This window comes from Egretta garzetta, unplaced genomic scaffold (assembly GCF_000687185.1).
Source record: "Egretta garzetta isolate BGI_Z169 unplaced genomic scaffold, ASM68718v1 scaffold136, whole genome shotgun sequence".
NCBI lineage: Eukaryota > Metazoa > Chordata > Aves > Pelecaniformes > Ardeidae > Egretta > Egretta garzetta.
The window spans coordinates 1,134,695-1,147,818 of NW_009260066.1; the positions used below are offsets into that span (position 1 = coordinate 1,134,695).

General features: G+C 41.1%; 1 protein-coding gene across 1 annotated transcript in view; it reads right to left on the reverse strand.

Moving 5' to 3' along the window:
• Positions 1-1,009: 1,009 nt before the first annotated feature.
• Positions 1,010-13,124, reverse strand: part of RAB3C (RAB3C, member RAS oncogene family) — a 129,444-nt gene continuing 117,329 nt past the window's right edge. Inside the window, exon 4 of the mRNA XM_009641141.1 lies at positions 1,010-1,197. Within this exon, the coding sequence (XP_009639436.1) occupies positions 1,010-1,197 (188 nt within the window). The remainder of the gene's footprint in view (positions 1,198-13,124) is intronic.

The following is a 13,124-nucleotide window of genomic DNA, read 5'->3' on the forward strand; positions in this document are numbered from 1 at the left end:
AATACAAGTGTTTGTAGCCAGTGTGATGATGGTTGTCCCAGTGACTGAATGGGAGATAAAATTCCTGGAAACTTAAGTATGCAGGTTTGACAGCAACATGACAAGACAGTTTTTGGCTATAAACAACCGAGTGTAATGGATTTGGCTCTGTCAGAGGTAATATAGAACTGTGTGTTTAATATCTCATGCAAGCAGAAATGAAAAGAGCTAGTCAGCCCTCCACTACTGGGGTAGGTACTACCGGGATCTCCGTAATGATGGAAAGAGAAATTAAGTCCAGTTTCAGAAAGGTATTAGATAGACATGCAGCTCCTATGGAAATGTAAACATACCAGCTATCCAAACAGGATGAAGTATCTAATATCTCTAAGGGTCTGCACTGAATACACACATCCAGTTGGAAACTCATAGGGAAGTTTGGTGGCTTTGGGTCCAGGAACTAACTTCTTTCTAACTTCTGCAATTTCCGATCAGCCATGATGTGTAACATAATGAGCGTAGATTTGCCAAGGCAATATGCTCCAGGAACTGTCCCTTATACAAATGATCTGCACAGAATGAGGGATTGGCTCACTAGAGGAATATTTCTAAATTGATTTTCAGTCAGGAGAATATGTAAGTGACATTGGGAAGCTTATCTAAAACACCTTGGCCACTACCCTAAGGATTCAATTATATAATTTGAAACTGATGAAGCAAGAGTCAATTCTAGGCAAATGTGCTCTGAGGACACGGCACCAGCTGAAGTAAGTGTAATGTAAAACAGTAAAAAGAAAAGAGAAACTAATAGCCATCCTGCATGCAAAAGCCAGATGGTAAAAAATGGATCGTCCTTTCAAGCTAATAACCTCTCCATCTCCATACGCATACTCAACCAGCTGCTGATGTAAAATAAAAGACTTTTCTCCCAAATAAATTAATAAGACAGTATAAATAAAGGCATATAGACCATTCATAAATACTCTGTTGGCAACAGAACACGCTGGAGCTGCCTTTGCTGATAGCTGCATTAACAGCCGCAATTGGGCTGCTGTGGAGGAGGGGTGTCCTTTAGCCGTGTGTTCTGCTTGCTGGCAGCAATGGTGGGATCCGTCTCCAGACTTTCTGACATTTTGTCACAGATGATATCCACAAGTCGCTCAAACGTCTGCTTGACATTAATGTTGTCCTTGGCACTTGTTTCAAAAAATTCAAATCCTATGAAAATGAACAACACATTTAAGTTTGATGCATATTTCAGTATCTCCAATAAATATCCAAACTTCTTGTGGGCAAGGAAGAGTCGAGAAACACTCAGAAAGCGAACATGTGAGAGCACACATATTAAAGAGTGATACTGGAAGAGCAGTTAAAATAGTAACACAGAGTAGGTACACTAGTGCTGTTTGCTTTATGTTGAGCCAGATAAAATCAGGACTGCCCCAAATACATTCCCTTAGGCAAATTCTACTTAAAACGAGTTTAATCTAAAAATTGACACCAGTTTGAGAGTATTATTGTTTTAGAAATGCCTTATATATACAGCCATTGGGAAGGAATAATCTACTGCTCCATCTCTGTTATGTTCCTCTGAGCATTCTTCAGCTGGAAACAGTCACTTCCATCATATCTTTAGTCTGGTGCCAAACCAAAAAATTGTGTTTGGAAATAACCAGGTAAAAACCAAGCAAGACAAGGAAAGATTTCTGCAGTTTGATATTTACTTAAGTTAGAGGCGAATCCACAGGACCAAAGGGACTCCCAGCCCCACAAACCAAACTAATAAAAAAAATACACAAACGCACATAAGGAAGAAAACTTCCTTAATTAATTATATAGAAGGACTTTTTAATGTTTCCATTCACAATGACTACCCCAAAGGCAAAAATCAGAGCTATCCTTAACCCAGAAGGGGCACTGGAAGCCTTTATGGAGCAGCACCAGATTTCCTAAGCTCTCTTCTCTGCCCCCATTTGTCCCATGTCTCACCTCCCACATCTGCTTCCTTCATCTGGGCCAGGTTTGCAACTTGCTGGTCAGCCTGCCATGCAGCAGGCTTCTGCCAGTGCTGGGTCTTCCCGTGTTCTTGCTTCCTTTGCAAAACATTTGCCTTTTTTAATTTTTTTTGTTTTCTAAGCCTTTCCCCTCCACCTTTTCCGACAGTTAGCACATTGCTCACCTGAGGGTTCCCTGGTAATTTAAAACTTTCTCCTACTTCTGTCTTTCCACTACCTAAGGATTCAATGTTAAAATAGCTTACAAAACATCTAATCCACTGGTAATTTTACAGAATTGGCTTAGCCTTTGCACAACTATTTTGATTCTCTCTGACTAATTCTGAATAACAATGGGCAATTACCACTGTTTTTAATTATAAGAAAAATCACAGTAAGAAAATGTCAATCACATGAAACTTTTGACAGAAGGGCAGAAAACAGGTTTTCGTCAGGTTTTTTTTAATGTTGTGTGTGTTTTCTAGTGAATGTGCTAATCTATTTCAAAAGGCCACTTGAAATTTAAATGCAACTACTTTGACTGCATTAGTACTATGTATTCAATACACCATCTAGACAGGATGTAATGTGCACATTCAGTCCTGTAACTGCCTACCATGTAGCTTTTTCATGTTTGCCTAGAATTACAGCAGATAATTATATTTAGCTTCATATGATATCCCAGCATGCACTAATAACCAATGGAAAAATTTGACTCTCTGTTCTGAATTTCCTTCATATTTTTAGTTTACATAAAGTGCCTTGTGCTATAATGTCACAAAGTGCTAAATTATTTAAATACAGAGGAGTTAAACACAGGCCACAGTTAGTGTTCATAGATTGCTTAGATAATAAGAGGTATAAATATTGCACAGGGATTTGGTCATATAACTATTAACATCAGCAAGAAGTGTAAGATTAACCTCACAGGTATGAGTATACATTGCTATGAAAACTTTTCTTTTCCATATTTCTCTGGAAAGCAGGAAAACTGCATAATAAAAGACTGCCTACAGAAATGATATATTGGGAGGGGATTTGAATCTACATGGCATCATTTTAGTTTAGCTTGGCTTACATGTCTTCTTTGTTCTGAACTAGAAGGAAAATGGAGAGAGCCAGTGCAGCCTCACTTGCTGGTGGCTTGAGTCCTCCTGCAGAGCTCCATGCAGGAGAAGACACTTCAAATCACTTGGGGACTGCTTGGAGGAAGGAAGATCCTCCACATTTTCGGGCTCTGTGTTGAAACCTGGCTGCAACTCTAGCCCAGAAACACAGTCAGATCCTTCCACAACTGTTAGCATCTGCTCCATGCATAGCAGGAGGAAAGCAGCCATTTCAAAGAGGAACAAGCAGGTCCAGAGGGCAGAAGGCTTGATGGACAAAGAGAGGATGCCTGAGAAATGGAACACAAAAGCCTTGGAGAAGACAGGAAGAAGAATGAATCTTAAGGACATTTATGAGGGGAGTTTTTACAGATATGAAGACAAAATAATTGGCACATGAGATGATCATGAAATGGCAGATATGGCAGTTAGGTAAGAGATCTGGACAGAGAAAAGCAAAAAGTAAAAGGGAAAGAAAAAGGAAAGAGTCACAAAGAAGAGAGGAGACCCTTGTCAGGAAATACTGTAACACGGACAGGATTGAGAGAACAGGCCCACAACCGTGGTGACAATATTCTGCATAAGATCATGAAAAACTTAGAGGCACCCATTCTCAAGTAAAATACAGGCCTACAGTCTTCAGGCACAAACAAATTTATTCAAATAAAATAAATAAATAAAGATATTACAGCTGTAAATAAAATTAAGACATTACAGCTGTAGTGAAATCTAAGGAATTTCAGTTACAATTTTGATGTAAGAAGGAAACTGTAGTCATAGTAGTGGTGTAGCTGGGTATCAGGCTATGCCTGCATACACACACATCCCATCAACTTAGTCATTAATTGCCTGGGTGATACAGGACCTCCCCAGCAAGACCCTGCATAGATAAGAAAATGCACTGACCTGTGAGAAAGTGACTGAGCTCCCATTTTCCTCTACAAAGTATTTGTTTTATTCTTTACAGGAACCATATAGGTGGGAATTTTGGACAGTCCTGGAGACTCCCCCAAGCAGCCCCTGCTCTGTATAGGCCATCTGATAGGAATTATTTATATGATTAAATGTGCTGATAAACATCCCAAGTAGAAAACAGGGCATGCTGGTGGGCTCCCCCCAGGCTGTAGAATGGATTCAGCTCCACATAGGTAAGACACTTGTAGATGGTCTGTGGAAACTGGTCTTGCAGATGCAGAAATAGTCACACAGTAGAGTCTTTTGAAGCCAGTTAACACAGTTAGGAGATGCTTTGTGCACTGATCATGGTATGTAGTGGGCATGTAGGACCAGCTGGATTACAAGAATTCAGCAGAACAAGAGTTCAGAGAGTCTCATTTGATGCAGCTGAAGACACGATTGCAAAGACCCTTGCAACAGAGGCTCCTGTTGCCATCCAGACAGCAGCTGACTGTCCTGTGCAGGGGATTCAATTCCCCACATGGGTGTTACCTTATGCAAAAGATCCAAATAAATTAGAGTGGTGGGGTTTTTTGTTTGTTTGTTTAACAGAAACTCTGTCTGTGGAACGGTTTCAAAGAGATGGAGCATTTTTCCTAGCAGACTGTGCCTGGAATAAATACCTGAAATATGGTTGTTTTCCATTTTTGTTATGGAATATTTTGCAGACCTTTTCCCCTTGACCTCTCCTCTCCTCCTGACTCATCTTGCAGTTATTTTACTAATAGTGTTTAGACACCCTAAGCTTCTAAAATGCCTGTGTGTGAGGGCCTCAGATTTATGCCTTTAAATACTTTATTCAGGTTTTTTTCCACTGCTTGTTATTAATGGAGAGAAAAGATTTTCCATGTGAGTTTAAGCCTGAGGTGAGGCAACTCTCTGGTGATGCTCAGGGCAGCAGAGCTCAAAGAACACCACGTTCCCACCACCCGTGATGATCTGTTCTGCTGATGTGGATGGAACTGGGCAGAGCAGATTAGTGCAAAGATATGACAAAGCCCAAGAAGCAAGTTTGTAGGTAAGGCAGAACAGAGCTGAAACCGAGGCAATCCAAAATATCAAAGTGCTGCCTGAACAATGTGTGTGGAACATGCATCAGGATGTTCTAATTTAAAATGCCTCTCTTGTGTTTAATTCAGTTTTCCTTTCACTGACCTTACGCTATGTCTCTTTCCGTTCTTCCCAATAGTACTGACTCAAAGAAAGCTGGCAGGCTCTCAGCAGTCCCTGCAGAGCCCTACAGGAGCTGGGGCCATCCAGGACACCGGTGTGGTGCTGCTGTTCACCTGGTGAGCTACAATGCACACAGGTCAGTTTAGACAGCCTCCCTGAAACCCATAAACAGCCTGAATTACTCACTGTGTTCCCTTTCTGCCTCACACTTGTCCTGGCTCTGCAGAGGCTCCCTCATCAATGCCATGTTTATGCCTGCTTTTGAAAAATAAGGAAGGAAAAAAAACCCCAACAACCAGAAAGGAGAGCCATATGCAAGGGGAAGAACATGCTGTACCCTTTCATCTTCCTGAGAAAATGTGACAGCAAATGGACATGCTAGCTAACAAATTTTAAGCATAATTCCACAGACAATACAGACAAGAGCTATGTTAATGTTTCACCAGCTGATCAGGAAGGCCTTCTGGTTTCAGAGTGTCTGTCCACAGCTGAGACAATTTTATTTACTGCCCCTGATGTTACGTTTAACAGATGTCCTCAAGACTGTTCCTGCAATAACTATCCTTCTTTGAAGACAAGCCTGAACTGTGGTCCTTAATGCTGTTCTTGCCAGTGCCCTGTTCAGTATTTTGAAGAGTAGTAGGAGACTGGAACATCAGAGCAAGAAGCGGCTGCAGGATGCTGCTCCCTTTGTAACACAGTGGTGTACAAAAGGCAAAATCTAGGAAGCCATGGGAATGAATCATTTAACAGCGTCATAGTACAGAAGAGAAGAGCTGGTGATGACTTCTTTTCTTGGATTTGCATCCTGTGGGCAGTTCTGAGGGGGCACTGGCAGGCACTTATCTCCTTGCCTGCTGTGAATAGTATCTAATAAGTATCTAATAAGGTTTGTATTCACATTGCAGGCTGTCAGTCAAGGCAACTGCAAGACCTTTCTCCTCTGCTCAGATGTGCACTTCCTCAGAACTGTTAATGTCTTTGAGATCTCTACCCCTCTCTCAAAGAGAGACAGACACATGTGGCATGATTGCACATGTCAGCTCTCCTAGGAAACTAGGCTGAAAGTAGCTGGTGACCATTGCTGTTCTTCAAAGTTATCTCCTACACCTACAACTATGCTAGCACATCTGGTTACGCTGTGCTCTGCTTTGTAGACAAGTTGGGTGGGACCTCTGCTGTCCAAACAAGCCCAAGGGCTGGACTATGTTAAAAAAAGGATTAGAACAACTTTAAACCCCAACATAGGACGCTGTTAATATTACCTCAGCGAAGAGCAGTGCTTTAGCACTGTTCTGGATAGAGCTAGTGTAAACACCGCTAACATAAATGCTAACATATTTATTCAACCTTTAGGGTGGCCAAATTTATTAAAAAAAAAGCTAAAGGGGGAGTCTCAGCTTTGACAAATTGACAGACTTGAGGAGCAGTTACTGGTAATGCTCCAGTGAACACTTTCTTTCCCAGGCTTTCTGGACAGAAAGTTTCCATATAAATTCCAGTTGTACTGGTTTTGATTGTGGCTTCCAGATACCTTTTAACTGAGTGCATTTGGGCAATAAATTAGATTCCTGGCAAAAAAATTTTTTTTTTTTGTTTACATGAGACTTTTTTTTGAGCAAACACAATCCCTTGCTTCTCATTGTCATTAAGTAACTTTTCTATAACGCAGCTCCAAGTGCATGAAAGCAATGGCAGGTTGGCATTTCCCTCTTGTAAAATACCATCCTGGGGACAGGAGCCTTTAATTGCTCTGCCAGTACCCTGTATATATTGTAACTAAACAGCAGACTCAGTTTTTTGTTAGTGCTGTCAATCTGTGTCCTTCCTCTGGCACTAACATTTGCCCTTTAAAAAGGGCTATAAAATGGTGAAGGGTGGAACTACGAACAGGCATGTTCCTGCACAACCCAATTATTTTCATTTTTTAATGCAAATTTAGATGCAGCCATATATCCATGCTCTCAAAACTGCTGGTGACCCTGTCTTCTGTACCACGGCCTCCAGTCAGCCACGGAGGCAAAACAGAACTTGCTGTTCTAGCAAGCTGTGTGCTGAGGTGCCAAATCCCACTTGGTTCCTGATGCCAAAATTATAGCCCCCAAATGCCTCTTCAATTGCTGCCTAAACATACAGATGCCTAATACCCCCAGCATACTCACAAATACCCAATGTACACATTACCCCACAGGGCTCATACCCCAAGGCAAGTGAAAGTTCACTCCAGTCTTGGGGCTAGGGAGCTGCTGTCTTGAGCCCCAGCCCTGGTGGGATTCAGAAACCAGTCATGTTCCTGCCCCATCTCAGCAGCAGCCTTGGTCTTGCAGGCTTGATCAGATCACAAAAGTGCTGGATGCCAAACTGCACCCTGTATAAGCACATGACACTGACAAATGCTCCACATTCAGGTTTGCTGGGGTGCCAAATGTGTTTAATTTGAAGAAATCTCATCACCCCTGAATTAGGTCTCTGGAATCTCCCCAGCATGACCATTATGTACATACATGACTGAGCCAAGAACAAACTGAAAACAAAATAAGCAAGGCAGGCTAATTTTGGATTCAAGTGAGAAATTTTCTTCTTGCTTTTGGTGGAATTCATTTTCAAAGCACTGGGAATACAGAAAAGGAAAGAAAAAAAGCTGAAAATAAAAACTTTAAGGAAGAAATGGCCCCAAAGAGATGAGAAGTGAAAGGATGGAGAGGGGAAAACCACCCCAAAATATGCAAAATAAGGCATGCATTAAAATCTGAGGGGTAAAATGACTACTTCTCTGAGTGACAAGCTGTGGAGGTGCAGTGAAGCCCCCAGGCACAGCTGACGCTGGAGCGCATAGCATCCAGTGCCCTTTGCAGGTGCCCTGAATGCAGCGTGAGGACTTGCAGATAGGAATGTGAGAGCTCACCCCGAAAGGGCCTCTTTCATCATGTTTTCTGACATTGGTTGGTGACCTCTGGGAGAGGCAGTGTACCAGGATACATTTAGAAAGCAGGTGAGTGCACCCTAAAGGTATGCCTAGATGTGCTGGATACCCCCAGCCACGGGTGACCCTGGGTAGCAGAGTGTCAGAAATGTGAAGGCACAGAAAATCTGATAGGAAGGGCACTGCCCTGAAAACTGCTGGACAGAACATAGAGCCAGAGGTAAATTTCAGGAAGGCATCACACTAGATAATCACCAGAGGTCCCTTCCAGCCCACTTGTCTGTGATACATCAGTCCCATTTCCCCGAGCCTTAACCAAACAGAGCCAAAAAGATCAAATAGGACCTTACAGAAAAGGTGTCCAGACATTTGGGGCAGAACTTGCAGAACCCCCTGAGTACGTGGTGCAGCCTGAGCACAACAGGCATGGCTTGGACCTATGGAAGGATTGTACTTTCGCAGCAATCTTAGAGGCCCTGGACTTAAAGATATAATGTACTCTGTGATGGCAGTACTTGCAATTAAAAACTAATGAGTGTTGAAATAATTTGTAGCACACACATAGCAAATGTGAGTTGTACAGAAGGACATGAGCAACCAAAGAACACATATAAAATTGTGTACCTAATTCGCACGCACAGCAAAATGTCTTAAATAAATGGAAAAACTGTATGTTAAACTACATATGCAACTGTTCATTTGCGTGTGCAGTTACTCAAAGTCTATTCAAAGCTCTGTGCACACCTCTGCTTGCTAATCCTTTGCCAGAATGTAGATCACAATATATCATACAGACCACGAATGAAAGGAACCAAAAAATTCATGCCATCTGTGAGTCATTCTTTTCACTTCTGTCCTGACAAGTGACACCAGACTTTTATGAATGTATGAAGCTTTGAACTCAGTTGGGATGCATGGGATGAATATGTCAGAAAAGCTGTGTGAGTAGTGAAGCTGGCTAGTGTGCATGCATTTTGCTTGCAAGAAATTCCAAGCCTTTTTTCCTAAAATGCTTTAATGCATGTAAGCACTGACTATATTGGGGTTTCACTCAATAGACAATGCATGTAGAGGTCAGAGCAAACATTCATGAAGACACAAAACAGCATAAGCATCATATTCCACACCCCTTTTTTGGTAGTGATTAGTGAATAACTTGTTGGTTGTGATTCCCGTGTCAATATTAGCATTACGTTATTTAGTTCTCTCTACTGATCGGTTTGTCAGATGTCTATATTTTCTCATTATGATAACTCTGTTGCATGACTCTCTTGAATTTATTTGATCCTATCTGTTTTCACCTCATTCTAACATTACTTTTAACGATGTTATTATGTTAAACAATCATGAACTGATTTCTGAACAAAGGTTGTATCACTTACAAAAAAGATAAGGAATGGCTAAGGTGTGAGATGGCCTTTGTATCTGGAATGATGAAATAGCCTGGGAATTTCAGCCTGGAGAAAAAGGAGGGGTATGATAGAGGTCTCCAAACCCAAAGGTCTTACAGAGCAGGTAACAGCAAACAATTGTGCACTGTTTCTCGGAATATAACAGTGAAGAAACATCAAATAAAATTAGCAAGTGGCTGATTTGAAGCAGAAGCAGGTAACCCAGATAAACTGTGCTTATTTAAAAGATGTTGTGGGTGGTAATATTTTATAAGGTTTCAAGCACATCATTGGACAAGTCCATGGAGAAAGTCATGAAAGGCTATTTAATACAGAATCATAGAATGTTTGGGGTTGGGAGGGACCGTTAGAGGTATCTAGTCCAACCCCCCTGCAGTGAGCAGGGACACCGCTAACCAGATCAGGTTGCTCAGAGCCCCATCCAACCTGGCCTTGAATGCTTCCAGGGATGGGGCCTCCACCACCTCTCTGGGCAACCTGTTCCAGTGTTTCACCACCCTCAGTGTAAAGAAGTTCTTCCTTATATCCATTCTAAACCTACCCTGCTTCAGTTTAAAACCATCACCCCTTGTCCTATCACAGCTGTCCCTACTAAAAAGATTTTCCCCATCTTTCCTACAGGCCCCCTTTAAGTACTGAAAGGCTGCAATCAGGTCTCCCCGCAGCCTTCTCTTCTCCAGGCTGAACAAGCCCAACTCTCTCAGCCTGGACTCATAGGAGAGGGGCGCCAGCCCTCCGATCATTTTTGTAGCCCTCCTCTGGACCCGCTCCAACAGTTCCATGTCCTTCTTGTGCTGAGAGCTCCAGAGCTGAATGTGGTACTCCAGGTGAGGTCTCACCAGAGTGGAGTAGAGGGGCAGAATCACCGCCCTCAACCTGCTCATGAGACCCATGAATATAATTTGCTACAGTCTGGGAAAGTATCACTGTATGTTTGCCCTTCTACATATATTTCACAAGGCACCTCTGGCCTTTACCGTAGGTAAGGTAGTATGCTGCTTGCAGCTATGATCTGTGGTGGTATCCCCAGTGTCATGCCCTATGTCCTTAACAACAAACTTAAAAAAAATCTAAAATGGAAATGAGACAAATTCTGTCTTCATAAACTCCTGTTAATTTATCTTCAAGGCCAGATCTGGTTTTCTAAGCCAATCCTTCTTTCTTTTGTGAGCTTCCGTCAGAGTTATGAGGGAGGTACTTGGAGCTACCACAGGATACTTGAGGAATTTAGCCAGACCTTCATAGGTAATGAGGCTCATTGCTGGTTGATCTAAACCACTTGTTTGGGTTGCACTTGAGAAATAAGCCAGCACTAAGATTTAAAGAAATGATTGATTACACCTTGTTAATAAATTTGAAGACCCCACTTTTCACAGAGCTCAGCAGCCACAAAAGAGGTACAATTTTCCAACAGCACTCTTCTCAACACAATACTGTGTTTCTTGGAGGGTTAAATGCCCAGTGCTCTTTTTGACCTTTTGAAAACCCGTCCGAAAATGTACATGCATTAATTTTCTCAGTGACTTCAAATAAACCAGAGCTGAAAATAAAACCACACTTGGGAACAGAGTATTTCACAACATGTTCTTTGTGCAGCAGTCATGCGTTGTGCTTGCTTCTAATTGTGGCTGCAATCAATGTTGCAGACCATGGCATTCAAAGGGCCCACAGTCTTAAAATGTCTTGCTGGACACAAAAATCTGTATATTTATTTTTAAAACTAGCCCACAAGAGATGTTATCAACTCACTGGCGGAGAAAGAAAACACAGTCCCAAGTGTTTGACACAACATCTGCCCTTCAAACTGGCCAACATGGCTCATTCTGCTTTTCCTGACAGCAATTCCGACAATCTCCGAGCAAATTTAAGAAATGATTGCAGATGTACACCTGTACAACATAGAAACATTTGTGTGTGCAGTCTGAGTACAGTAAATGACAATTTATCCAATAAAATAAGCTGCCCTTGAGATAGCCACAGGATGTATATCTGAGAAGGGAAAACCCCAGAATAGATAAAGATGGGAATAGGGGATAATCTACTTTCATAAAGATTGAATTCTAAATCCCAGGAGTTAGAGTTTGCTTTAAAGCCTGAAACATGAGGTTTGATATCTATCTCATTACTCTTTTTTTTTTTTTCTTTTGCAAGTGTTGGTTATTATAGCTGAAGACACTTGGCTGTACAGCATGCAAAGTTCCTTTTTGTCTTGCTAAATTCATGACCTTGGGGATTCCTTGTCAACTCACTGCATTAATCTTTCTAAAGGAGAACAGTTCAAGAAATAGAAATTCAGATTAGTTATGTGACTTAAAAAAAAAAAGAATCTTCAAACTCTACATTGCAAATTTGTATTTATTGCCAGATATTTTAGTGCCTCATCTAAAGTAAAAGTATGCGGTTAAATTTTTTGGATCTCTTTCTCCACTGAATACATTTTACTAGCTCCCATTAAAATGAATAAAGATTAGAAATTCTTACAGAGGGAAGAAGAGATTATAGAAATATACATAATTTGACAGGTATTTCTGCAAAGAAAAATATCCTCTGTTAAAATAGGTGCACTGGTAACCATTTTGGTTTTGTTGCAAACAGTTATAGAAAATCAGTTCTTCAGAAATGTTGACAATTTTTCTGGACATAACCCGCTGTTAAATCTTTCCAGTCACCTTTCAAGGACTAATTTATGGTCATTTTTAATGTATACTTTTGAGGTGTGCTTTTACACATATTTAATGCTTTTTAGATAGATGCGATAGGAAGATACGTTATTCTGATGAAATTATTTACCAGGACAAGCAATTGTACAACTAGAAAAATTATTTTAAAAAAATGTCAGCAAGTTATGAACATGCATAATTTAAGAACCACCAGCAAGGGATTAGATCCAGCACAGGTGGTACACTGTGAAATGCCACCATCTCTCTCTCTCTGTTCCCCATGCAGTTACTCTTATAACACCCTTCCCGCTAAACACTTATATAGGAATAGTGACAAGGAGATCTTAGTTACACACATGTTCACCAGACTGAGCCTTTACCACAATCAGTTTTAAAAATAATAACAAACCCAAGCCCAGTACAGCACAGAAATTGACCTCCAATGGTGCCAGGGTTTGATTTGCACACCTGCTGAGCATGTTCTCCAGAGACCAGCAAATTTGAAGGAAAAAAACCAGACTGGGTAGTAGAATTATAAGGATGCTCTGGAGATTTTCTATTACAGTCTGGCCAGTGTCACCTCAAAAACATTTCATGGTATGAAAGGATATCACTGCTGGGCAGAAACAGAAAGAACAGAGATGTTCACAGCTCCATAATTTTCTGTGTGGACAACATTTGCGTCCCAGAGGGAGACTTTATGAAACAGTAGTTCATGTTATTTACACCTGTGTAAATGTGCAGTAGGTGAACTGTTCAGCAGTGGGAGTTGGATATTGGTGTTTTTTCTGGTTTGTATTATTGGTATTGGAAATCATAATCAAATGTTCTCAACTTGCAAGAAGGTCTAGTTCACATTTTGAGTAAGCTGTTTCTTCAATTTATCCTCTCCTCATTTCTTTTTTTTTTTTTTTTTTTTT